The following is a 25,571-nucleotide window of genomic DNA, read 5'->3' as shown; positions in this document are numbered from 1 at the left end:
GAAGAAAGATCAAAATTATCTAGATTGATAAAAGTGGAGAATACAAGAATGATCCATTCCAAAAATTACGCCAAGAGTGTGGCATAGTTTGACACTTCACAGTAAAATAACACCACAATAGAATGGAGTATTGGAACGTATGAACATGACATTGGTGGAGAAAATTTGTTGTATGTTGTTTAATGCTGGATTAGACGAGAAGTTTTGGACAAAAGTTGTGGCATACGCTCAACATATGGTAAATCGCCTACCATCATCTGCACTTGGTGGCAAGACTCCATTAGAGGTATGGTCTGAAAATTTTGTAACTGATTATGATTCTTTACATATTTTTTGTTATACAACATATTATCATATAGTTGAATCAAAGTTAGATCCACGAGTAAAAAATGCTCTCTTTATGGGATTTACTACTGGAGTTAAATGATATCGTCTCTGGTGTTTGGATGCAAAGAAAACCATTATCAACAGAGATGTTACTTTTGACGATTATTCAATGTTGAATAAGGTAACATTAGACAAGTTTGATTGTACTCTGCAACAGGTGAAGTTTAAGCATATAAAGATAAACCCAACTATAAGTGACTCTTAGATGATAGATGAAGAGTCAGATGAGGAAGAGGTTTCAACCCAAGAACTTTCACAACTACGTGAATCAATTTTTGTGAACAAACCAAGACGAGTTATTCAAAAATCAGCTTGATTTGTTGGCATAGCGGCCTATGCACTTATAGTGGTAAATGATGTTCCATCCAACTTTTCAGATTTCAGTCGAAGTACTGAAATGGAAAATAGAAAGGTGCTATGAAAGATGAGATGTAATCTCTTCAATATAATGAGACGTGCAAGTTGATGCATCTACCAAAAGAGAAAAAGGCTATTGGTTGTAAATGGATCTTTGCTAAGAAAAAGGAATTTTCTGAAAGAAAAAAATTGTTGTTCGCTAAAGACTACGCTCATAAGGAAGGAATTGATTATAATGATGTATTTGTTGACCTTGGTAGCTCAAATTTATTTGGAGCTAGCTCAACTAGATGTGAGACCGCATTTTAACACGGTCATTTGAACGGGGAAATTTACATGTCTCAACCAGATTGATTCAAAATTGATGATAAAGAAAATTGAGTTTGCAAATTGAACAAATTAATCGCCGAGACAATAGTACAAGCGACTTGACAAGTTTATGATGGACCACAAGTACACAAGAAATATATCATCTATCTACTCTTATACGTTGATGATATGTTGATAGGTCAATTTGAAATTGACAAATTGAAAGCTCAATTGAGTATGGAGTTCAAGATGAAAGATATTAAAAAAACCAAATTTATACATTGCACATTTGAGTTTGATATTGCACCCAATATTTGTACCTCTTCTTCCTTATTAATTGATAGTCTAGGCGACCTAGGTAACATTTGGTCAAACTCCGTTATCAATTAATAAGAATGAATAGATACAAATATTGGGTGCAAAAAATTAAAGGGGGAGAGTTTATTTTATAGACTAAGAAACTTCCCCAACTCTCATCATTTTCTAATGTGGGATTCTAGTTGTGAGGAGAGTTTTTATTTTTATTTTGTTAGTTTCCCCAACATTTCAACACATAACACAAACACACATTCTCTAAATATGGAGAAGACAAATGAGTAACAATCTCGTTGTCGCCTTAGTCTTTAATATCATTGGAAATTTAACAGAGCAGATGCGTCATCTTTTGATAATAGAGTTGAAGAAGTCATCTTAAGACGAATGTGAAAATTTTATCTGAAATAGTACTTAGAAAAATAAAAATGGATATATCATAAATAAATAAAAATTGTGCATATTTTCATACAAATTCAGGATTTTATAACATTTTAAATTGTTTTAGATATTTAGAGAAATAATTTCAAATAGAAACAAATGTATAAGGAATCATTTCAAATAAAAATAAATGTAAAATGTACAATTTTAAACAAGAATAAATGTATACTCAACAAAATAAAACAAGATAATGTATAGAGATATTTCAAACTTATATGTAGCATTATTTTTTATATTTTTTAAAGTTATATTCATATTATAAATGATTCACCCACCTACCAATATATATGTTTGTTTAATAATGATGGTGATTTTGAAATAGTAATGGATAATGCATGCATATCATAATTTGGTTTATTTGGGACAGGAAAAATATGTATGTTTGAAGATCAAAGAAGTAGGACCTTCCTTATACATGAATACTATATATGACCTTATACATGCATAATGAAATCCAAGATATATAAATAATAATAATATCACAAGACATCTTAATTAGATGGACCATGTTTATCCACTCCTATCAACTTTACTTTTTCTTTTACTTAAAATAGAAATAAAAATATGTATTTTACCTCCAACAGGGAAATATCAACTCTGTGTATTTTTTTCAGTAAAAACTAAAAAAGATTTAATTAAAATGTCTATAAATATATAAAATAAGGATAATTTGATATTTAGTTAATAAATAACTGTTTTGATTATTAAAGAGGTAGATAATGTGATACAACAATTAATTAAACTGAATTCAAAAGAGTTTGAATTTGGATTATTTTGAGTTTCATTAATTTATTCTTTAAAAAAATAGAAACAAATTAAAAAAAGTATTGAACTGGGTTAGAGGGGTGCGCCAGCCTATGCAGTAGTGTAAAGCAAAGGAGACACGCAAAGAGCCACAACAGCAAGGTATATCATGTGGACCGATGGCCCACGTATCAGATATTAAACTGATAAGAACAGATACTACACTTGATCTTAGCTAAAAGGTCGAGAAAGGTATGAATTTTAAATTACATCAGCTTGCGTTTTATAATCTTTTTCCTTAGCTGGCTTGGTAGTCTTCAAACGATGTGGGACAAACAAGGGAGATGGTTGTATATCAGTTTACACTTAGCCAACGCAACCTTCTTCTCCCATATCTATTTTCATCCTTTTTCTGCGTGCGTATCTTGACAAAGAAAATCAGGAAAAGCGATTTCAGGAAGCTGTAAACGAAATACAAAAATGATATGTACGTTATTCTAAGAGAACTTGCTCTATGCATGTTCGTGTTTAAATTTCTACCTTCTCTGAAGGTCTTTTATCGATGTTAAGTCCAAAAGGAACTGATGGCAGATATATATTTGACAGTACAGTTAGCTGCGTTTGTTATAATTCTCAATGTGTAGCATATGTGTTTAAGCAATACCTAGTTTGTACTGTATTGTAGTAGAAAATGGATGAAGGTCAACCCTACAAATCCCATCTTCCTTAATTTCATACTGGATTGATGTTCTTGTTAAAATCCCATGGACATTACTGCATCGCATTGTAGATAGATTCAGGGCCAGTATTCGTTCGGAACCTTTTAGTCGAGTAGAGAAGTTCTTCACCCCCTTCTATCACATAAGGGTCGAGCTCAATAACATCATCCTTTGTGCTTCCTTCTCTCCAGCACCTAAGTATTCTGGGAGCACTTTAGTCCGCAGCTGTTAGAACACCAGATATGGCATAAAATATATCTGAATAAAATAGAAAAGAACTTCCAAATATGCTATTAGATAGGCCCAGAGAGATCTGTGCGCTCATATTTGAGTACTTGGTTCGGCTGAATGTAGAAAAAAATAAAAGTTTGTATTGGGTTATTGGTTCAAATATCACCAAAAATAATAATTTTAACTAAAATTAGAGTAACCAAACAAAAATTCACGGTTTTTTTCCTAGGACTGAAGCAGAACAATACTCGGGGCACGCAACGATAGAGGAAAGATGTATGAAGTTTAAGGGCATAAGTTTCCCTTTATCAAGTTGATAAGTTGGTTTATATTCATAGATAGATAATTGAAAAGTTTTTTTTAACTACAACGGTTGGTGGGTTAAGAATTAACTGTAAGTGCAATTCGATAATTATTACCAATATTTCACAACCTGATGAAGGGGGCTTGGAGTTGGGCAAGGTGCAGGGAATGTGTGTGAAAGGAGGGACAAATACTGAAGACATAGTATTTTGGAGGGTCTAGTATTTAAAGACCGTAATTTTTGTAACAAAGGATCGTATCTTAATGTTTTTGTAGTAAAAGACCGTATCTTGTTTTTTTTAAAAGACCGAATTTTGTAGCACCACTTTATTTATATATATATATATAACTCTTCCGCATATGTTACTGTTTTCTGCTTATTTATGTTCACGTTTCAAACATCCCACACTCGGTCTTGAAAAATAGGAGTTAAGATGTTACAACACTAATACAAAAATGATATTTAACTTTAATCAAGAAACTCAATACCAATTGGAACAAGCAATACACTAGGTATTTGGAAAAACAAGTGGAAAATTGTCAACTTGTGTCAATATCCGATGTAAATTCAATTTTAATAAATATTGTGACAATGACACTACACAATTTTGTGAGAAAACACATCATTAATTTAGTCGAGGATGAAGTCGTTGGTAATGTAGATAATATTAAAACAAGTGGAGACGAATAATTGGACACCGAGAAAAATATTCATGTAAAAGTAAATAATGAAATGACAACATTTAGAGATAAATTGACATCTAAGTTGGGAGACGTTCAATGAAACAATTGAAAACCACTCATGTATTACTTTATATGATTAATCATAACAATATATTAATTAGTTTTGGACAAAATTGATCAGTTGTTTATTATTACATATGATAAAAAAATAAACTTAATTAATTATTGTGTAGATTTGTACCATATAATTATATATGTTTATTTAATTTATTATAAGATGGTTGAATAATAAAAATAAACAAAAAAATACATAGTATAAAATTAATTCTATATTTTACTATTCTTATCACTGGACTGCAAATTAATTCTTATCAAATTGTGAGAAAAGTTACAAAATTGCTATAAAATAGACTTACAAAGATGAGCTCTAACTCAACAATGTGAGGATAAAGTAATTATTTTTACTATATTTTCAGTTATGCTTTAGCTCTTGAAAATTGAGGTTGTTGAACATATATTATGTGAATCATGTAAAGGTTTGAGAGTTAAATGTTTCAATACTTTTAGTATAAAATTATTAAGTTTGTCCAAGAGATTGAATATGAAAATATTCAAAAAGACATAAATAAATTAAAACAGACAATTATAATTGTACAGTTCTATGATAAATCATTAAACAGACAATTATATGGGAAATTTGACGAAATGACCTTGCAAACTTGTTTATTTGACCTGGTGGAATTTTATAATTTTTTTTGCGCTCGTGGTGTTCTATTTTTTTTATACGATTTTGCCCTTGTCGCGAAACGCTAAGTCACTTAGCGTTTCGCGAAGTGGATTAGAGGTTTGTATAAATACCCAAATAATTTCATTTCCCTAAATTTTTTTCTCTCTCTTCCTCCAATTCTCTCCTTCACTCACGGTGGCCGGCGACGACGGCGGCCGGCGGCGACGACGTCTCCGTTTCCTCCAATATCCATACAAATCAAACCCGATCAGAGCTCTTCTAACCTAACTAATTCATTTATGTTTATCTATTGCCGATTTCTAACCCTATATCTATTTTGCATGCAGGTTTCTTATACTAGGGTTTATGTGAGTTCTCCGATTCTAACTATTTGAACGGCGTCGAGGTAGATCTTCATTCTAACAGTTATGTTCTTGTTTACATTTTCTTCATTTCAAAAACTTTTTCATATTTCCTTTATGTCCATCATTTTCTCCGTTTTGGTTGATTCTTATTTCTTATATGGTTCATATTGGTTCATGTTTGAGCATTTCGTTAGGTTATTATTTGTTATCTGTTCATATTTGCAGAAAATCTCTGTCTGATAAGAGCGTATGTGTTTCCGTTTCAGATCTGCTTACCGTTTCGCTACGGACTTACCGTTTCGCTACGGACTTACCGTTTCGCTACGGACTTACCGTTTCGCTAAGTATACCTCGCGATTTGCTAAGTATCAAGATTTTTTGTTATTTATAGTTAATCATGAACTTCATTTGACAAGGTATTTACATCACTTCATGGTTATGAAGAGAACATGTGTTAACAAAACAAACCTTCTAATTTTACATTGGAAACATTTAGATTCTTCAGAAAATGCCTTTGAAGAATCTATCATTGACCTCCAGATAAGCAAAGATTGGCTGACTTTGATTTCGTTAGTCGTTAAGCTAAAGAAATAAATTTCAAACAATTTTCTCTTATCTGGAGTTCAACGATCGCTTCTTCAAAGACTTTTTCTGAAGAATCTAAATGTTTCCATGTAAAATTATAGGGTTTGTTTTGCTAACACATGTTCTTTTCAAAACCATGACTTTGTTGTTGATACCTTGTCAAACGAGATAGATTACCTATGAAACCAATAAAAAATTTTGTACTTGACGATTCGCTAAGTACTACGAGCTCCAGCTAGGAGAATGGTTTGAATTCGATTTCGTTATTAAAATATAGTAGCGAAAACGTATTCAAACCATCTTCTCTTAGCTGGAGCTCGTTGACCTCTCGATTCGCTAAGTCCCTCCCGATTCGCTAAGTCCCTCCCGATTCGCTAAGTCCCTCCCGATTCGCTAAGTCCCTCCCGATTCGCTAAGTGCCTCCCGTTTCGCTAAGTCCCTTCCGTTTCGCTAAGTCCCTCCCGATTCGCTGAGTGCCTCCCGACTCGCTACGGAAGTTGAAGAGACGCGCGTACTCACACGCGCTAGACCTTATATATTCAAAAAATTCAGAACATTTCATTTCAACCGCCCGACTCTCTCTCTCTAACCCATTTTCTCTTCACTGAATCTTGTCAAGCCCGATCATTTCTGCTTTCTTCTCGTTCGTCATTAAGGTTAGTTCATTATCATTTTCTGCTTTTTTGTTCATTGGTGGTTTTTGCATGTTAGTGTAATGTTAAGTGTTTCTGTTCAGTATATATTTTTTTGCCAGTAGGGTTTCTGTTCAGTATATTTTTGTTGCCATTAGGGTTTCATCAGGGTTTCGCTAGGTACCTTCCGATTCGGTAAGTACCTTCCGATTCGGTAAGGACCTAGCGATTCGCTAAATACCTAGTTGTGGTCGATCATTTTCTGGTTTTTTGCTTATGGATTTTGGTCTTTGCATGTTAAGTTTAAGTGTTTGTTTCAGATTTTTTGTTTAGGGTTTTTGCATGTTAAGTTTATTGTTTGTTTCTGATTAGTTTCGTATTGTTTCCGATTCGGTAATGCTGTCTTATGTTCAGTTAACGGTTTCGCTCGGTACCTCTCGATTCGCTAAGTGCCTCCCGATTCGCTAAGTGCCTAGCGATTCGCTAAGTGCCTCCCGATTCGCTAAGTACTTAGCGAATCGGGAGGTACTTAGCGAATCGCTAGGTTCCTCCCAATTCGCTAAGTTCTTACGTTTGTATGTGTTTGTTCTAACATTTTTGATGATGTTGTTTCCTTTTGTAGATGGCAGAAACAACTGTTACTGAGTTTCCCGGTCGGATTTCGTGGAAAAGTGCCCTCACCCTGAAGAAGATTGTGAATAAGTTCGAGGAAATGGATCTTCTGGAGAGTGTGTACAATACCCAGTTCAGATCATTATTCACAGCCCCCCTCTTGCAGTTCTCAGGAAGTATTGTACATCAAATGTTGATGAGGAGGTTAAGCTCAAACTCCAAGGAGATAACTTTCATGGTGAATGGGCAAAAGCTTGTATTTGGTATGAAGGAGTATGCGTTAGTTACCGGCCTATGTTTCGGCGTTTATCCTGAGTTGGACCAAGAAAAATTGCGCTGTTGTCCACCTCTCTCGGTTAAATACTTTAAAGAGAGCATGAGTGTGAAAATGTGCGACTTCGAGAAGGCTTTTTCAAATGCAAAGACAAGGAAGATGCATTCAAGATGGGGTTGGTATGCCTGATTTGTCAGTACCTATTCACATTTGACCCAAAAAGAGTTATATTTCCAAAAATACTCAACATGGTGGAAGACAAGGACACTTTCCTCCAATATCCATGGGGGAAGGTCACCTTTAGAGCCACCCTCAAGGGTTTAAACAAGAACATGAAACATCTCTGTACCTCATTTTTTGACAAGAAGGAGAAGGCTGAACAACCTTATGCTCCTTTTGCATATAACATCTATGGGTTCGCATTGGCACTTCAAGTGTGGACGTATGAGGTCATCGAAAACTTTATCCCTAAATTCGCCAGAAGGAATCAGATTAATGACCCTCTACGCCCAAGGTTGTTACTCTATCATTCCAACAGGAAAAACACATCGATGGAGGTAAAGACTGCCCTAGAGACCACGGATGTGACTGAGATGGAAGAGTCCTCCATGGAGAAGAGGTTATACAGTGGTGATGTATTTGAGCAAATCGACGAGACAGCTGATGATTTTTTTGAGGGATTTACTGATGGGAAGGTAATAAAAGATGATTTTGATGAAGATGATAAAAGTGAAGATGAAGAAGTTACTCCGATTCCCCCCAAACCTGCCACGAGGAAGAGAAAGGCTGATGCTACTCTTAAAGAAGCAGCCAACTTGAAGAAGAAGCTTGCTTATGAATCGATTCCGGCCCGCATTCTTACTCCCCCATCCGCGACCTCAAGTCCTCGGGCTGACACACCTTCTCCTCGGGCTCCAACACCTACTGTTGGATGTGATTTTAATGAGATGAAGGAGGAGCTGAAAATAGAGATGAAAGAGGAGATGAAAAAGATGAAAACAGAGCTCATCAAAGAGCTAAAAATCACAATCCAAGAAACTCAACAAACTCACGTTGAGTCGTTCAAGAAGATGGTTTTTAATATGTCCACACAGTTGTTAGAAAAATCCAACAAAAGGATGTCCATATTATTAACCAGATTAGATGATATGGAGGAGAATATAAAGAGGAAGAAGAGTAAGAAGAAGGATTCTAAGAAGGCTGTGAAGGTCGAAGAGGAAAAGAATACTGAGGTATGGAGATATTTTACATTTCATTTCGTTAAGTACATATCTGATCTGACCAGTACCTATTTTGCAGGTTAAGGATTGTAAGAAGGATGTCGAAGTTGAGAAGAGCAAGGTTGAACAGGAGGAGGAGAAGAAAGAGGTATTCTGCGACCTTTTCGTTTCGCAAAGTAGTTTCCGTTTTGCTAAGTTAGTATTTTTCGTTTCGCAAAGTAGTTTCCGTTTCGCTAAGTTAGTATTTTTCGTTTCGCAAAGTAGTTTCCGTTTCGCTAAGTTAGTATTTTTCGTTTCGCAAAGTAGTTTCCGTTTCGCTAAGTTAGTATTTTTCGTTTCGCAAAGTAGTTTCCGTTTCGCTAAGTTAGTATTTTTCGTTTCGCAAAGTAGTTTTCGTTTCACTAAGTTAGTATTTTTCGTTTCGCAAAGTAGTTTCCGTTTCGCAAATTACTTGTTGTCGATTCGCTAAGTGTGAATTTTGTCTATTTTGTAGGAGATGATAGCGATGCAGGAGACTGTGGGGGATGATGAGAAGGTGAATGATGGGACTGATGGGAAAGACGATGTAATGGAGGACAATGAGAAGGTGGAGGATGAACAAAAAGAGGACGTTGAGAAGGTGGAGGACGCACAGAAGGTGGAGACCGATGAGAAGGTGGATGATGATGAAAAGATGGATGAGGATAAGGTGGAGAACGATGAGAAGGTCGATGATGATGAGAAGGTGGAGGATGAAAGAAAAGACAACGATGAGAAGGTAGATGATGATGAGAAGGTGGAGGATGAACGAAAAGACAACGATGCGAAGGTGGAGGACGTAAAGATGGAGGTTGAGGCTAAATTGGAGGACGGTGAGAAGCTGGATGGTGTGGCTAGGGTGGATGATGTGGAGGTTGATCTGAAACTGAAGGATTTGAAAGTGAAGGTGAAGGATGAGAAGACTGTGGGGGATGTGAAGGCAAATGATGACAATGATGACAATGACGATTTCCAGTTATACAATACTCCTCCTAAAGGAAATTATGGGAGGAGAGTGAGGAAGCCGAAAAAAGATGACTCGTACACCAACCCTTCCTTGTCAAAAATGCCCAAGACAAAGGATCCTATGAAAGTGAATCACCTTCAAAAATTTGATGATGAGCTACTGGATAAAGTAAAGGCGTGGTTGGATGATCCAAAAACCGATAATTCGACAACGGATTTACATACGGTTCAAGCAAAGAAGGAAGTGTTGGTTAGAGTTGTAACAAGGCTTACATGGATTGAAGACACGGTAAGTCGTTCAAATCAATTCATTAATCTTCGTTTCGCAAAGTGCTTTTCGTTTCGCAAAGTACTCTTCGTTTCGCAAAGTACTTTTCGTTTCGCAAAGTACTTTTCGTTTCGCAAAGTACTTTTCGTTTCGCAAAGTACTCTTCGTTTCGCTAAGTACTTAGTCAATGTTGTTTGATATGTACTCAATGTATGTTGTATGCTCCCATTGTGCAGGAAATCGATGCATTCTGCCATCTACTGCGGAAAAGGATTTCCTGCTATCCCAAGACGTATAAAAATACACATGCGGCAATTGGGGATTGCGTATTGTCGGATAGAATCAGGCGACAGCACCGGGCTTTTATTAAGGATCCTGCCAAATATCCAGTCGACGAATTCAAAGACTATTATATGGGCGCACCACATAGATATATGCCAGAGTGGTCAACAATTGACGACGTCTACATGCCAGTGAACATTAACCAGAAACACTGGATTTTGTGTGTAGCACGTCTTCAAAAGTACCGCATTGACGTGTACGACTGTGATGCCTATCTTTATAAGAATCTGGATCCTTATTTGAAACCCTTCTGCGACATGATTCCATTTATATTCGCCAAAACAATCACTCCCGGTGAGAGGGTAAGGTATCCTAATTTCAACTTCGAAGGCCCCCTCCAACCAATGACTTACAAACGGTTTCCACACCCCAAAGTGAAAACCGTTGCTGCTAAGGTTGGTGAAGTCCCACGGGCAACAGAGAGCGGGGACTGTGGGGTCTTCACGCTAATGTACATGGAACACTTGACCGCTAATCAACCCGTGCATAATGTGACCTCAGAAAATATGGGATTTTTTAGGCAGAAGATGGCGGTCCGGTTATTCCATCAGATTATGGAACCTTAAACATTATTTTGTGTAAATTGGATAACTTATTTTGATGTATTGTAAACCTTGATGAATATTTTGGAAGTTGGATGATGTATTGTAAATTATTTTGTGTAAATTGATGTATTGTAAATTGACCCTTCAACCTACAAAAAAGATAAGTTAGTAGCCTTCGTTTCGCCAAGTACTCTTCGTTTCGCCAGTACTCTTCGTTTCGCCAAGTACTTTTCGTTTCGCTAAGTCCCTCCCGATTCGCTAAGTCCCTCCCGATTCGCTAAGTGTCTCCCGTTTCGCTAAGTGCCTCCCGTTTCGCTAAGTTAATACTCATCGTTTCGCTACTCATATACTACTACTACTAGAACATACAACATAAACATTAAACCTGAATTAACAACATACCAGTACCATAGTTCAATTAACAACATATATTACAACATAGTATCTATCAAGTTAAAGGTTCATATTGTTGAGATGATGAGTCATGCTGCTTAGATGATGAGTCATGCTGCTTAGATGATGAAGCTCGTGCAGTAGATGGTGCAGGCATAACTGCTTTGCATGTTGCCCTATTATGTCCAAGCCCAGCACATGAGCTGCATCGTCTCGGGATCTTACGGACCTCACCCTGGGATGACCTACGCTTTGTTTGTGGCCTGCCTTTCTTAACCTTCACATTTGGTTTAAGACACGAACGTTGCTTGATATGTTCGGGAACATCCCAATTTTCTTCATCACCGGGAGGATAACATGTCTCGGCATATGAATTTATCCAACACTCAGTTGTGTAATACCTGTGTGTAGGGAAAATATAACGAATTATTAATTGGTTAAACAGAATGAACACGTGAGCTAGATATTAATACCTTGAACAGAAGTCATAAGAAACCAAATTCCGACTACGGGCAGCAGCCATTGCATGCGTACAAGGAAGTCCCGAAACTTCGAATACTCTACAAGTGCAGTTCATGTCTTTCAAATTGACTTTGAAATGGGACTAATTGTCATGCACATAAAACTCGAATCGGTTAAGGGATTGGACTGTATAGAATCTGGCCTTCTCGAATCCCTCACGTAACACCTTCTCATAATTTGGAGATAAAACTTCTTCGTGATTAGACGCTCTTTCTCTTCTATCGTTAAACCATTGTTGTATTGTGAATCTTAAATACTCAGCCATTTCTGAAATGGGATACTTTCTGGCTTCCCTGCTCTGACTATTGAAACTCTCAGCATAATTGCTTGTCAGTTGATTGTATCGCTTACCGGGAAAAAATGCTCTACTCCATCTTGGGAACCCAATTTCTTCCAAATAGGCAGCAATCCGGTGATCTTTAACCTTGATTTTCTCAAACCAACGATTAAATTCGTGGACAGTGTATGCCCTTGAAGCCGAATCAAACTCCGCATGACACTTATCACTTTTGAATTTGGCCACAATATTCATCTTTATGTGATATGTGCACGCACCGTGGTCTGCTTCTGGGAAAACAGCACACAAGGCATTAGCGATGCTTGGGTGTCTGTCGGATACGAAGACGAGATCATCAACTAATCCAATTGCGTCTCTCAGTTTTTGCATGAAATAAGTCCAGGAGTTATTATTCTCTGAATCAACAACGCCGAATGCGACAGGATATAGTTGCTCATTCGCATCCAATGCAATAGCCACCAATAATTGACCACCCACCTTGTGCTTAAGAAAACTAGCATCAACACATAATATAGGACGGCAAAAGGATTTGAAACCCCTAATTGAGAGGCCTAGGGACATGAACATATACTTGAAGTGACCGAGCTCGTCTGTCTGTATGTCGGTTATGGTACCAGGATTACACTTCTCCAACATGTAAAGGTATGATGGCAGTATTCCATAAGAATCTTCTACCATCCCTCGCACCGCTATTAAAGCATTTTCCCTTGCCCTCCATGCCTTATTATAAGTCAAAAATATCCCATAAGTTGTATGCATGTCTTCAATTATTTTCTTAGGCAAGTGGTTATGATGATGGTCCATGTACTTGCTCTTCACGCACTGCCCAATAACCCATGCTGGTGTTTGCATTTTTTTCTTGGGCCTCGACAAAGTTGAGCATGAGTGTTGATGCTCAAATGTCCGGATCTCAAACATCTCAGAAAACTTACCTTTCACAGCCCGCAAACTCCACTTGCATGTCTCATCCAAACATTTGAGTTCCCAAAGATTTTTTCTTGACTTCTCCACTTTGAATTCAAAATGATTGGCCATCGCATATTTATATAGAGCAAGTTGAAGTTCTTTTTTATTTTCAAAGAACGAACCAACTTCCAATACGGTTTCACTAGTTAATGCCATCGCAAATGTGGGGTCTGGCGGTGATGTGTCTGTCGGGTCTGTCGATGGTGTACCCATTGAAGATCGTCTTGCACTAGATGGTGTACCCATTGATGATCTTCTTGCACTTGTTGGTGTACCATTTGATGCCTTTCTTGCACTAGTTGGTGTACCCAATGATGATCTTCTTGCACTTGGTTGTATAGGTATTGATGCTTTTTCACCACTATTAACATGCAAGTCCTGAGTAAGTGGGATGTGAGGCAAAGAGGTTTCTCCGGCTTCATTTTGACTTTCAACAAAGAATTCCAAGGGTACAACAGGTGGAACAAATTTCTGAGTAAGTTGTGGTGGTAGTATACTTTCTTGAGTTGGGTATGTAAGTAGTGGTATATTTTCTTTAGTAAACGCTGACTTCTCCACTACAGATACACACAATGGTGACACTGTTCGACCTAAAATCAAGCGTGATAGATATGTGTTCAAATCCCCATCATTATCAATAAAAACAGGTTTTGGATTTCTGATATTCGGAATATCATACTTCACTTGGAGCACTAAATCGTATGCTGATATCTGGAGATTAAGTCTATCGTAGAGTATATCAAGTAATTCAGCATAACGAGTATTTTGGGGTAGATCAAATGTTTTGATTGAAAATGCATCAAAATACAGTATTCCATCAGCATCAAGTTTCCACTCTCCATTATAGAAAACGAAAACTTCAGCTGCAATATAAAAACATGATTTGATTTAGAGACGGATAATTAATACTTCGCGAATCGCTATGAACTTAGCGAAACGGGAAGGCCTTCGCGAATCGTAAGGCACTTAGCGAAACGAGAAGTCCTTCGCGAATCGCTGGGCACTTAGCGAAACGGAAAGTAAACCCTAATCAATCTCATAAAACGAACATCAATAAAACATGCTTCAAATAGACGTACCTATTGGAACAGTGCTCGTGCACGTCGTCGAGCTCATAGTGGATTTCGAACGAACTTCTCCGCCGAGATCGCCGCCGCCGCCGCCGGAGTTTAGAGAGAAGGAGGAGAAGAGCGGGAAGAGAGAGAAGGAGAAGAAAAAAATGAAAAAAAAGTACGGAGGTTATATTAAATAGTAAGGGCAATTTGGACATTTCACATGTCGTCACTTCGCGAAACGCTAAGTGACTTAGCGTTTCGCGACAAGGGCAAAATCGTCCAAAAAAAATTAAAATCACCACGAGCGCAATAAATTTATCAATTTACCATCAGATCAAATAACCTCATCTTTGAGGTTATTTGATCAAATTTCCCCAATTATATTGGGCAAAAGTTTATTTAATTATTTGAAAACGAATTTAAAAAAAGTAACAAGGAATGAGAAAACTATTGAACTGTGTTGGAGGGGTGCGCCAGCCTATGCAGTAGTGTAACGCAAAGGAGACACGCGAAGAGCCACAGCAGCAAGCTACTGGTATTGGGCCTTCACCCATAAAAAATTAATTTAATATCATGTGGACCGATGTCCCACGTATCAGATATTAAACTGATAAGAACAGATACTACACTTGATCTTAGCCAAAAGGCCGAGAAAGGTATGAGTTTTCAATTACATCAGCTTGCGTTTTATAATCTTTCTCCTTAGTTGTCTTAGTAGTCTTCAAACGATGTGGGACAAACAAGGGAGATGGCTGTAAATCAGTTTTACCTTTCCTCGATACAACTTTCTTTTCCCATATCTATTTTCTTCCTTTCTCTGCCTGCGTATCCTGGATATGTAGATGGAGATCGACAAAGCAAATCAGGAAAAGTGATGACAGGAAGTTGTTATAAACGAAATACAAAAACGCAATCTGGGTTATCCTTCTACATCGGTTCTCTGAATGTCTTTTTTGATGTTAAGTTCAGTAAAAGGAACTGATGGCAGATATATATATATATTTCTCTGAATTACCAAATGTGTAGGAACTGTGTTTAATTAAGCAATTCCTAGTATGTATTGTATTTTATAGGATTGTTAAAATCCCATGAACATTCTTGCATCGCATTGTGGATAGATTGAAAGATTTATGAAGTTTAAGGAGGGTATAAGTATCCCACTATCAGTTTGATAAGTTGGTTTATTTTTCATAGGTAGGTAATTGAAAAGCTTTAACTTCAATGGTGGGTTAAGATTCAACTGTCAGTACTTTGAATTGATTGTGTTAAGTATGTTGCTGTAATTTGTATGCCTGATGGTTCTGCAGGTTGGCCAAGAATAATTCTAGCCTATTAAGTTCACCTGGATATGGCCATCTTTCATGAGAGTTCATATCATTTTGTACCTGATAATACAGGCTGGTTCATGGCAATGGCATAATGAAATGATATCTTTGAACAGAATAAGAACTCTTGGTGGATGGGTAGAGTTCTAATTTGTTGTTTATTCTGTAAATTTTATAAGGTATAAGATATCTGTCTATAAGTGTAGTAGAAAGTAACTGTTTACAAGTTTGATTCTGTCAAATAAAAGTAATAATCTTTCTAGTTTTGTTGAGCCATAGTGAACACAACTCAAACACCAAGTTTCTTTTATCTTGAAGACAATAAGAGAACGAATCATAGTTTATAAATGTAAGTTGTCATTGAAAATAGCATTCATACTTCTCTATCATTGAATTCTCTCTATGTTTCTAGGTATTTACACAATTTTTTATGTCTGAAATTATATTTATGTGTAGTAATTTGCTGCTTTTAGTTTACATATAAGAGTATTTGGTAATTATATAAATGTTTGTTATCTGCTGAAATATATATTTACAAACAAATTTATATGAAGTTAAAAATTTGAAGATAATTATCAGTAGTTCATATCTCTTCATTTTTAGTATATGAACCTTATTAGTACAAAACTAAAAAATTTGGTAAGTATTTGTATCTTGAAACAACTATTTTCAATAAAATCCACTTCCATTTTTTTTTATACTTTTTGTCACGGAATTTCAATTTTTTAAATTTCTTGTTGTATTTATTTTGTAGTTAAATGATAACAATTATAAGTTGATAAAATTGTAGACTGGATTTTACGTATATACCCTTCTAATTCTTCCATCTATATTTGTTTTTATTGTTATATATTTGTTAATAATTTAAAAAATCAAAGAGCTGTGTAAATCCATGGGAAATTTCAATCTAGGTATCTCATATATAGAGATAAATTGGAAATACTATCCCAAATGCACATATAAAACAATTAGGAGAGGGTTATGGGACCAAGTCAAGTCCATCATTACTTAAAAACCTTAAAAAATAAATGTAATGAAAAAAATAGGTATGGAAAGCTTGGTTATTTCTTAGATATATTCTAGTAGAAATGTCAGGTCTAGGATAGGACGTTAAGACACTTAATTACTAATGGAAATCTGATATAATATTTTATTAGAGTTTATATATTGTAATAAGTTTTAAGTTTTTCATAAGTTTAAGACTAATAATTTAATATTTATGTCTTTTGATTTACTTTTATAAATAGATACATGATAAGTTTTAACATAGAATTATTTGGACCATATTTCATGGAAATCTATAGAATGTACGAGTCCTTAAAGTTGTAGGCATTTATTGGTCAAACCTTTGTTATATCTTGTGTTTATTATTTTTACATCTTTATCTCTATGTTTTTTTTTATCATTTGTTTAGATTATATATTTTCTTAACAAGTGCTAGCAGAACTTTTGATGGAAATAATGAAACGAAATTATTAGCATAAATTGATCAATCAAAAGGAATATATGGCAAGGAATTACTACCTCAAATTGAACACCTCTATATCTTAACTTATAACAAGGTAAATATGACAGATTCAAACAAATCCAAGTTCACGAAATGAATATGTTAAAAAAGAAGCAAAATTTGAGGTGATCAATTTCCAAACTTGTTAAAATATTTTTAAGATATTGTTAAATTTTATTTATGATTCTAATTGACATTTTGGTTTCAATTATCATTTTGAAACAGAGTCAACTAAAAGATTATAACAAGGAATATGTGGCAGATTCAAATAAATCCAAGTTTACAAATGTGTATTCTACCAATATTTTAATAAAAAAACATTTATCATGTACTCGGAGAAGAAATAGTAAAAATTGTCGTAGAGGGAAGAAGATGTGAATGTTGATATTAGAGATCGTTTGACAACTTGAAGTTTACTTTGGATACAAGACTAGTAAAAAAAAGGTTAATGCCGACTGTAGGAGTCGTCGGTATTGAGTTATAAACTGTCGGTAAACAGTAACAGCGACAGTGAAAAGAGCTGTCGTCAGTCGTCGCCATTGCCCTTGTCGTTATTGCTCGGGAACGCAAATACCGACTGTTTTTGTACCGTCGCCATATAATGTTCTATGCTGACGGCTCAAACCGTCGCCATAGAGAAGTAAATGGCGACCACCATTATCGTCGCCATAGAAAAGTAAATGGCGACCACCTTTACCATCACCATAGAAAAGTAAATGACGACCACTCTCACAGTCGCCATAGAGAAGTAAATGACGACCACCTTTACCGTCGCTATAAAAAAGTAAATGGCGACCACCCTTACCGTCGCTATAAAAATGTAAATGGCGACCACCCTTACCGTCGTCATAGAGAACTAAGTGCTGACAAATTTCACTGTGGCTATAAATTAAAGAATCAAATTGTTAAAATTATTAAATGATATTCATAAAATATCCACTATTATAAATTATTTCAAGATTTGAATGTTTAAAATCTAAAAAGTCATTAAAATTTACACAATGAAACCATCTTCTAAAAATTATAAACTTGGATTCAAGAAACGAATCAATAGTTAGTTGATTCAATGCCAATGAGGAAATTGAAGAACTTTATATCAACATAATGTACAGTTGAGAACTCTAGCACCACAAAGTTCATACCCTCAATCTAATATACTAATACATGAAAACATCTGTTACTATAAAACATTTCATTGGAGTGTTTCTAAGATTCAAATAATCAAAATCTAAAAAGTCATCCAATACACAAATTTACACCCCACGTCCTAAACAAAATAAAAAGTCTTAGAAAATTTCTTCAAAAATCTACACCTTCATTTTGAATCTGCCATCCCTATAATAAAAAAATAAAAATAAAAGTTGTAACCTTAACCAACATAATGGTGAAAAAAATTCAAAATAATAAGTTCAAATTTAGATCACAAGTTAGATTTGTCATGTTTAACACAAGGATATGCAATGCAATGTTTCTAGTTCTACTAATCATGTTTAACACAAGGATATGCAATGTTTCTAGTTCTACCAAATCTCACATAAAAGTCCAACATAAAAGTCCAAAAAAGAAGTAAACATATATATATTTGAATAGCCCAATGTTTATGCAACAAGATTCATCAATGTTTAATGTTTTATCAAGTGTATGTCTCTTTACAAAAATTTGGACCATTTAAAATAAATCAATAGTTAAAGACAACTAACACCAAATTCTGCCTGCTTTGCCATAAGGACCAACAATTATCTATCTATCATATGCATTCTTAAATCTATCAAATGAAGGGCAAAACGACAAAAGATGAAACCTGAAATTTGATAGTCAAGAACTCCGAAAATTTTCTAATTGATTAATACCTGAAATGATGAAACAATATTTGCATTAATATATTAATAGTTTTAATACCACAATTTATTTTATTATATATATTATTTCTCCCTCTCATCAATAAACTAGAAAACTACAAGTAGGTTGAATTATGAAATGTAAAAACTTTACATATATGATGTGGAGTCAACAAAATACAAAGCATATCCCTAGATCTAAATTGGAGTAGCCAATTTTATTGTATGTCATCTTTTCTACAACTGTCATTGGTAGAGAGTAATTTATGATCCCAACAGCCCTAGAATTTACAGAAGCAAAAGTTAAAACTCACCCACAAGAGTCAAGAACCTACCTAAATCGAGTCATGATCTATTCGATCTCTCAACCCATCATGCTTTTACAATTAATCCCCATCTCTATCACTTTATCAAACAAGAGGTCCCCAAACCCTAATCCTAGATGCTCTTAAATTCCATATCCAAGTCGGACTCTTTTGACCGTTATTCGATGATTGATAAATGCAATTAAACAAACAAAAGAAGGAAAATGATAACTCGAGCATATTTAATTAAAACCAGATCCATATGTCATATGTAAATGTACTTCAGCTTACAACTAAAAAGTTTACCCTAATCATATAAGTGTCATAATTACACTTACAAAACCCAAAAGAAAAAGATGCAAAAGCTTTACAAGATCATAGAACAGGTCACACTTAAATATCATCTTGAATAATCTGTTAGTAATTAGGTGAAAGACAATAAAGTATTAAAATTCCCGCTCTAAAGGTGAGAGATACATAAATGTCTTAAATTTTTGAGGACCATTTTTTTATATACCTTCTTATCAAGTGCAAGCCATTCGCTGGTTGAAGCATCTACTATTGTACCACCAATAATCATATTGGTTCTTTTCCCAACGTGTCCTAATTTAAACACTTCGAGATTCACATAAAACATGCATACATTCATACCAGATATATATGAGAAAGCCAAACTGTATCTAACTAGCTATCTATCAATTAGGGTTATAGTTCATAAATAAAATATGCAATTACAAAAGTTTTGACACCTGAAATGGCTTGAGAACAACTTCTCAAGGAGGCATTGCTCGGAGTCAATCTCAACTGCTGCTTTTGGAGCTTCACTATAATAACAATTGGGATGTGGTACCCGTCCAACAAAGCGAAAACCTAGAGCCCTGCGATTTCGGATAACAAATTCAAATATTCTAGCAATGTAGGATTTGCATGTATAGAATAGAGTCCATGAGAAGGAAGAAGCATGTCAACCGTGATTGCAAACAAGAATAGATCGACATGGTCACTATCAAGCAAAAAACCCCAAAATTATAATCTTATCTTTTGAGCAATTGTGAATTTGGTTTAAATATGCAGGAGAGATTTGCTGAGGATTATTGAACAGCGTCGAGGCACCAAATCCAATAGTTGTGGTAGTAGTAACGGAAAGTAAAGAGAAGACGGTACACATATGCAATAAATTAAATCCAAACCGACTTGGATGCATAATCAGAGAAAATGGTCAATGGAAAAGAGTTATAATAATAATGTAACCAAAGAAGTTAACTCTTCTGCCCATGTGCATGGATCAAGGATCATGGATGGATGGATACTAGATAGAGAAGAATGAAAAGAAAGGTATCATTAATTAGTGGTTTAATACTCTGTTTTCGTTCATAAAAGAAACATATCATTAATTTTCCAGAATAACTATTGGTTCCTAAATATGAAAAGAAATACGAAGGGATTAAATAGTGATGAAGGGATTAAACAGTCTATCATCAAAATAGCCAGGTTCAAAGATCAGCAAAAGCATAATGAATTTAGAGAAAATGAAGAGCATACATGTTCAAGTACATATTCAAGTAGTAAGATTTCTCCCATTTATCATTGACAAAATGAGACGGACTTGAAAAAGAAGAAAACTATTTAGAAGATAATAAACACAAAGGTTGGACATGAGTTTTCAAACTGAGCTAGCAACAAAATTCTTAATGTGGGCTAAAAAGAGTCTGTGTTGAGAATTAAATGAATAATCTTACAGATAAGATCAGTCTTTCTTAGCATAAGAATCTTCTAGCCTTAAAATAAATATCAGCTTTGTGAGCTCCCTGCATCTACATGTAGTCAGCTATAAATATCAATTATCATATCCTTAATCAACAATCATGTCAAAAGCATTTCCAAAATTAATAGACAATTAATCAGTGAAATATTAAAAATAAAGACATCTTTCTCCCTAAAACCAAGAAAATATCATTTTAATGAACATAATCCAACGTAGCTAATCAATTTCAATATAATTAAAAGATAATACACATACATTCCAAACTACAGTCAAGATTAATTACAGGATTATCAAATCAGCAAGCACTAACCTATTACAGAATAAATAGGAAATGAGAAGTATTCAGTCCAACTAACCTCAATGTTATCAAGATAGTCGTAGATATCAGTTATATAACCATCGCACATTTGAGAATTATCAAACTTTGCTTCAATTCTATGTACACCCTTCACTTTCTGCTCGGTAAACACCAACTTCATGAATTCGTCATTCGTTCTGGATTTTAGCTTTCAAATCTCCGTATTCAGATCCTTAGTCATACCTTGCATCTCTTACTCTTCGATTATATGACCTAGAAATAGATAAACAAGGGAGAAAGAAAGGGGAAGCTAAAATGATGGAGATGACGTACCGGTGAATTAGGCGAGTGAACAAAAAGGCCGAAGTCAGAAAAGATGCAGGTCTCTACGAACAAATAATACCTGAGAATTTGAAATACAAGAGATGAAATCAAAGATTAGATGAAATTAAAGATCAGAGTCTCAGAGATGAGGCGGGAGAGAGAACTTAGGTAAAGCCGATATTTAAGAAGATTTTTTTTTACGAATTATAATTCTGGAGTTTCCTTTAGTCTGAGTTGGAATTCTTTTAAAAATAATTTTAGTATTAAATTTTTTTTTAGGGAAATTCCAAATTTATATAATATATATTCAGTTAATTTTTTTAAATAAAAATATTTAAATCATATAAATAAAAAATTAAATATATTTTATATTCTTTTATATAATTAATAATGAAACTAATTTATTGAGTAAAAAAATAAATAATTTATATTATAAAATTATTTGTTTAAAAGTTACTTTTTCATTTTAAAATGAAAATATTTGAGGTGTATTTGTTTGTAAATAAAGATTATTGTCCAAAACCCGACCATCCTAATATAATTCTTTATAATAAGATTTAAGTTTATAACTTATAATAAATCACATTCTTAATATTCTATGTTATAAATAAAAATTGAGGATGTATACTAAGAGAGACAAAAACCGTCGCTATTAATGGTCCAATGCCGACTACTATTCAAGTGGTTGTTATTGATATCTCATATACCAATGGGAATGCGTCTGGTCGCCATTGCTATACTATATAGCGACAACTTTTGCTCATGTCGTTATAATTTGTCGGTATTAAGTCTTTTTTTACTAGTGAAGATATCTTACAACACAATGAAATTTGTTTCTTTGGCTTTTGTATGAACCTTTTTTTTTTTCATTTTATGAGTTACTAAATGATTTACCTCAAAATATAGACTAAGAATGCAAAATAAAGGATTAATTCTAGAAGAATCGCCGGTCGTCTTTTTACGTTGCGTAGGTCAAGGTGAACTAATCATGGCTCAACGGTCAATTTTCTATTAAAATTGCGAGAACATTATTGGGCAGAAAGGTCAACTACATAAATATCAAGATGCTTGTGATTTTGACATCTATTTGACTTTTGTATCGGTTGGATGCGAAGGATCGATCGTTACACGATGCCCCAATTCTAAACAATGTTAAATCTAATAGACAACACAATATTTCATATTTAATTGGAGGTAATATTTTATTCTTAATTTATTATTTTCCATTTCATTAGAAATATTTATTAACTAAACCAATTTAAATGTTCACGGATAAATAATCTACTCGACTCTAGATACACTATTACAAAAGGATATTTTTATTTCCTTATCGTGAAACCCGATACCAATTGGAACAATCAATTCAAGCAACATTTAACAATGTACATTCTTTGTTAAGAAGTTGTATCGAGCGAACATTCAATATTTAGAAATTTGTCAATGACATGTGTCATTATCGAATGCATGTTCAAATTCAAATAACTATTGAGTAATGTCATTACACAATTTTGTAAGAAAATGCATCATTAATTAGTTTCAAGAAGAATATTCATGTAGAAGTAATCAATGAAATGACAATATTAAGAGATAAATTGACATCTAAACGTCATAAAAAAAAACAATTAAAAACAACTCATATATTATTCAATTAAAAAATCAGTTATTTATTGTATCATTATGTTAAAATAGAGTGAGATATTAAAAATGACATTGCATTTATCAATTTGTTGATGCAAATTTTAACAGTGAAAAAACATTTAAAATAGATATAAAAATTATGCTGTTTTTAGACACAATAATTTCTAAGTATTTAAATTACTATTAGTTGAAAACATATTTGGAAAAAGTTAATTTAATAATTTGAAAATGAAATCAAATAATTTCATTGAGTTGGAGGGGGTGCGCCAGCCTATTGTCACTGTGCTTTTTATCTTCTTAACCAAGGGGAGACTACCATTAATAAAATAGTTGATTAGTAAGTTATTAATGAGGTAGTTGACTAATATATCAATAATGTGATAGTTAACTAGTAGTCATTAATGTAGTAGTTGAGTAAATCATATAAATACATCAAAGGTATTACTTTATAAATCATACAATATTCAAATAATATAATTCTATTCGTTGTAAGAGTTCGTTTTTTCTCTCTAAAGTCTTTATATTTATTGAAGTAAACATCGAGTGTTACTTCAAATAAGGCTGACTAGTTACTCATTTCGCGAAGATCGTAACTAGTACTGCACTACACAGATCGTTGGTGGGAAGACCGAGCCCGTGACAGTCGGTATCAGAATAGAATGACAAGGAGATTGAATGAAAGTGCAACTACTAATAACGTGGATGAAGTGGAGAAACTTCCCAAGAGATCGAAAATTATATTAGGAACCCTCGTCAAGTTCAAGCGGGAGGATCCAAAACTATCAAAGAAAGGGAGAAATCAAGAGATGATATTGTCGACATTATCGCCAGGTTGGAGAAGATAGAACTCATTGTGTCATATGGACAAGATAACTTCGGGGACCTATAAGAACGCATCGTCGAGCACAATAAAGAGAGACAAGCTCCGAGAAGGGATGCAAGGTACCTTGAATAAGTTTTTCATAAGTTTAAGACTAATAATTTAATATTTATGTCTTTTGATTTACTTTTATAAATAGATACATTGTAAGTTGTAACGTAGAGTTATTTGGACCATATTTCATGGAAATCTATAGAATGTACGAGTCCTTAAAGTTGTAGGCATTTATTGGCCGAACCTTCGTTATGTCTTGTGTTTATTATTTTTTACATCTTTATCTCTATATCTTTTTTATCATTTGTTTAGATTATATATTTTCTTAACAAGTGCTAGCAGAACTTTTGATGGAAATAATGAAACGAAATTACTAGCATAAATTGATCCATCAAAAGGAATATATGGCAAGGAATTACTACCTCAAATTGAACACCTCTATATCTTAACTTATAACAAGGAATATATGGCAGATTCAAATAAATCCAAGTTCACAAAATGAATATGTTAAAAAAGAAGCAAAATTTGAGGTGATCAATTTCCAAACTTGTTAAGATATTTTTAAGATATTGTTAAATTTTATTTATGATTCTAATTGACATTTTGGTTTCAATTATCATTTTGAAATAGAGTCAACTAAAAGATTATAACAAGGAATACGTGGCAGATTCAAATAAATCCAAGTTTACAAATGTGTATTCCACCAATATTCTGATAAAAAAAACATTTATCATGTACTCGGAGAAGAAATAGTAAAGATTGTCGTAGAGGGAAGAAGATGTGAATGTTGATATTAGAGATCGTTTGACAACTTGCAGTTTACTTTGGATACAAGATATCTTACAACACAATGAAATTTGTTTCTTTGGCTTTTGTATGAATCGAACCTTTTTTTTCATTTTATGAATTACTAAATGATTTACCTCAAAATATAGACTAAGAATGCAAAATAAAGGATTAATTCTAGAAGAATAGCTCGTCGTCTTTTTACGTTGCGTAGGTCAAGGTGAACCAATCATGGCTCAACGGTCAATTTTCTATTAAAATTGCGAGATCATTATTGGGCAGAAAGGTCAACTACAAAAATATCAAGATGCTTGTGATTTTGACATCTACGGTTGGATGTGAAGGATCGTTACACGATGCCCCAATTCTAAACAATGTTAAATCTAATAGACAACACAATATTTCATATTCAATTGGAGGTAATATTTTATTCTTAATTTCTTATTTTCCATTTCATTATAAATATTTATTAACTAAACCAATTTAAATGTTTGCGGATAAATGTTATCTACTCGACTCTAGATACACTTTTACAAAAGGATATTTAATTCCTTATCGGGAAACCCAATACCAATTGGAACAATCAATATGAGCAACATTTAACAATGCACATTCTCCGTTAAGAAGTTGTATCGA

The 25,571-nt window shown here is 34.1% G+C and overlaps 1 protein-coding gene, 1 long non-coding RNA gene, 1 other non-coding gene and 1 pseudogene across 4 annotated transcripts; 1 reads left to right on the top strand and 3 right to left on the bottom strand.

The window, feature by feature from the left end:
- Window positions 1–2,646: 2,646 nt before the first annotated feature.
- LOC124937116 lies at window positions 2,647–2,806 on the bottom strand (annotated as a pseudogene).
- A 6,601-nt stretch (window positions 2,807–9,407) lies between these two features.
- Window positions 9,408–11,062, top strand: LOC124934737. The gene is made up of 3 exons (XM_047475249.1): window positions 9,408–9,488; window positions 9,627–10,175; window positions 10,391–11,062. The coding sequence occupies exons 1-3, from the start codon at window positions 9,408–9,410 to the stop codon at window positions 11,060–11,062; spliced, it is 1,302 nt and encodes a 433-aa protein (XP_047331205.1).
- A 3,676-nt stretch (window positions 11,063–14,738) lies between these two features.
- On the bottom strand, window positions 14,739–14,935 carry LOC124937247. Its single transcript, XR_007099349.1, has one exon. It is a non-coding gene; the product is annotated as a U2 spliceosomal RNA (small nuclear RNA).
- A 3,209-nt stretch (window positions 14,936–18,144) lies between these two features.
- LOC124936858 lies at window positions 18,145–21,836 on the bottom strand. 2 transcript variants are annotated; one of them, XR_007099165.1, is made up of 4 exons: window positions 21,372–21,836; window positions 20,000–20,128; window positions 18,909–18,957; window positions 18,145–18,442 (listed from the first exon to the last, which is right to left on the bottom strand). It is a non-coding gene; the product is annotated as an uncharacterized LOC124936858 (long non-coding RNA). The 2 variants fall into 2 exon arrangements; XR_007099166.1 differs by lacking the exon at window positions 18,909–18,957 and having other exon boundaries at window positions 18,149–18,442.
- Window positions 21,837–25,571: the final 3,735 nt, after the last annotated feature.

The sequence above is a fragment of the Impatiens glandulifera genome, chromosome 4 (genome assembly GCF_907164915.1).
Source record: "Impatiens glandulifera chromosome 4, dImpGla2.1, whole genome shotgun sequence".
NCBI lineage: Eukaryota > Viridiplantae > Streptophyta > Magnoliopsida > Ericales > Balsaminaceae > Impatiens > Impatiens glandulifera.
The sequence above is the reverse complement of the archived record's forward strand: the minus strand, read 5'-3'. Positions and strand labels throughout refer to the sequence as shown.

Bases quoted from the DNA above. Each gene is read 5' to 3' on its own strand.
- LOC124934737 (XM_047475249.1), top strand. From the start codon at position 9,408: ATGCAGGAGACTGTGGGGGATGATGAGAAGGTGAATGATGGGACTGAT. The intron at 9,489-9,626 runs GTGGAGGATGAA...GATGATGAGAAG, and splicing joins TAATGGAGGACAATGAGAAG to GTGGAGGATGAAAGAAAAGA. The intron at 10,176-10,390 runs GTAAGTCGTTCA...CCCATTGTGCAG, and splicing joins TTACATGGATTGAAGACACG to GAAATCGATGCATTCTGCCA.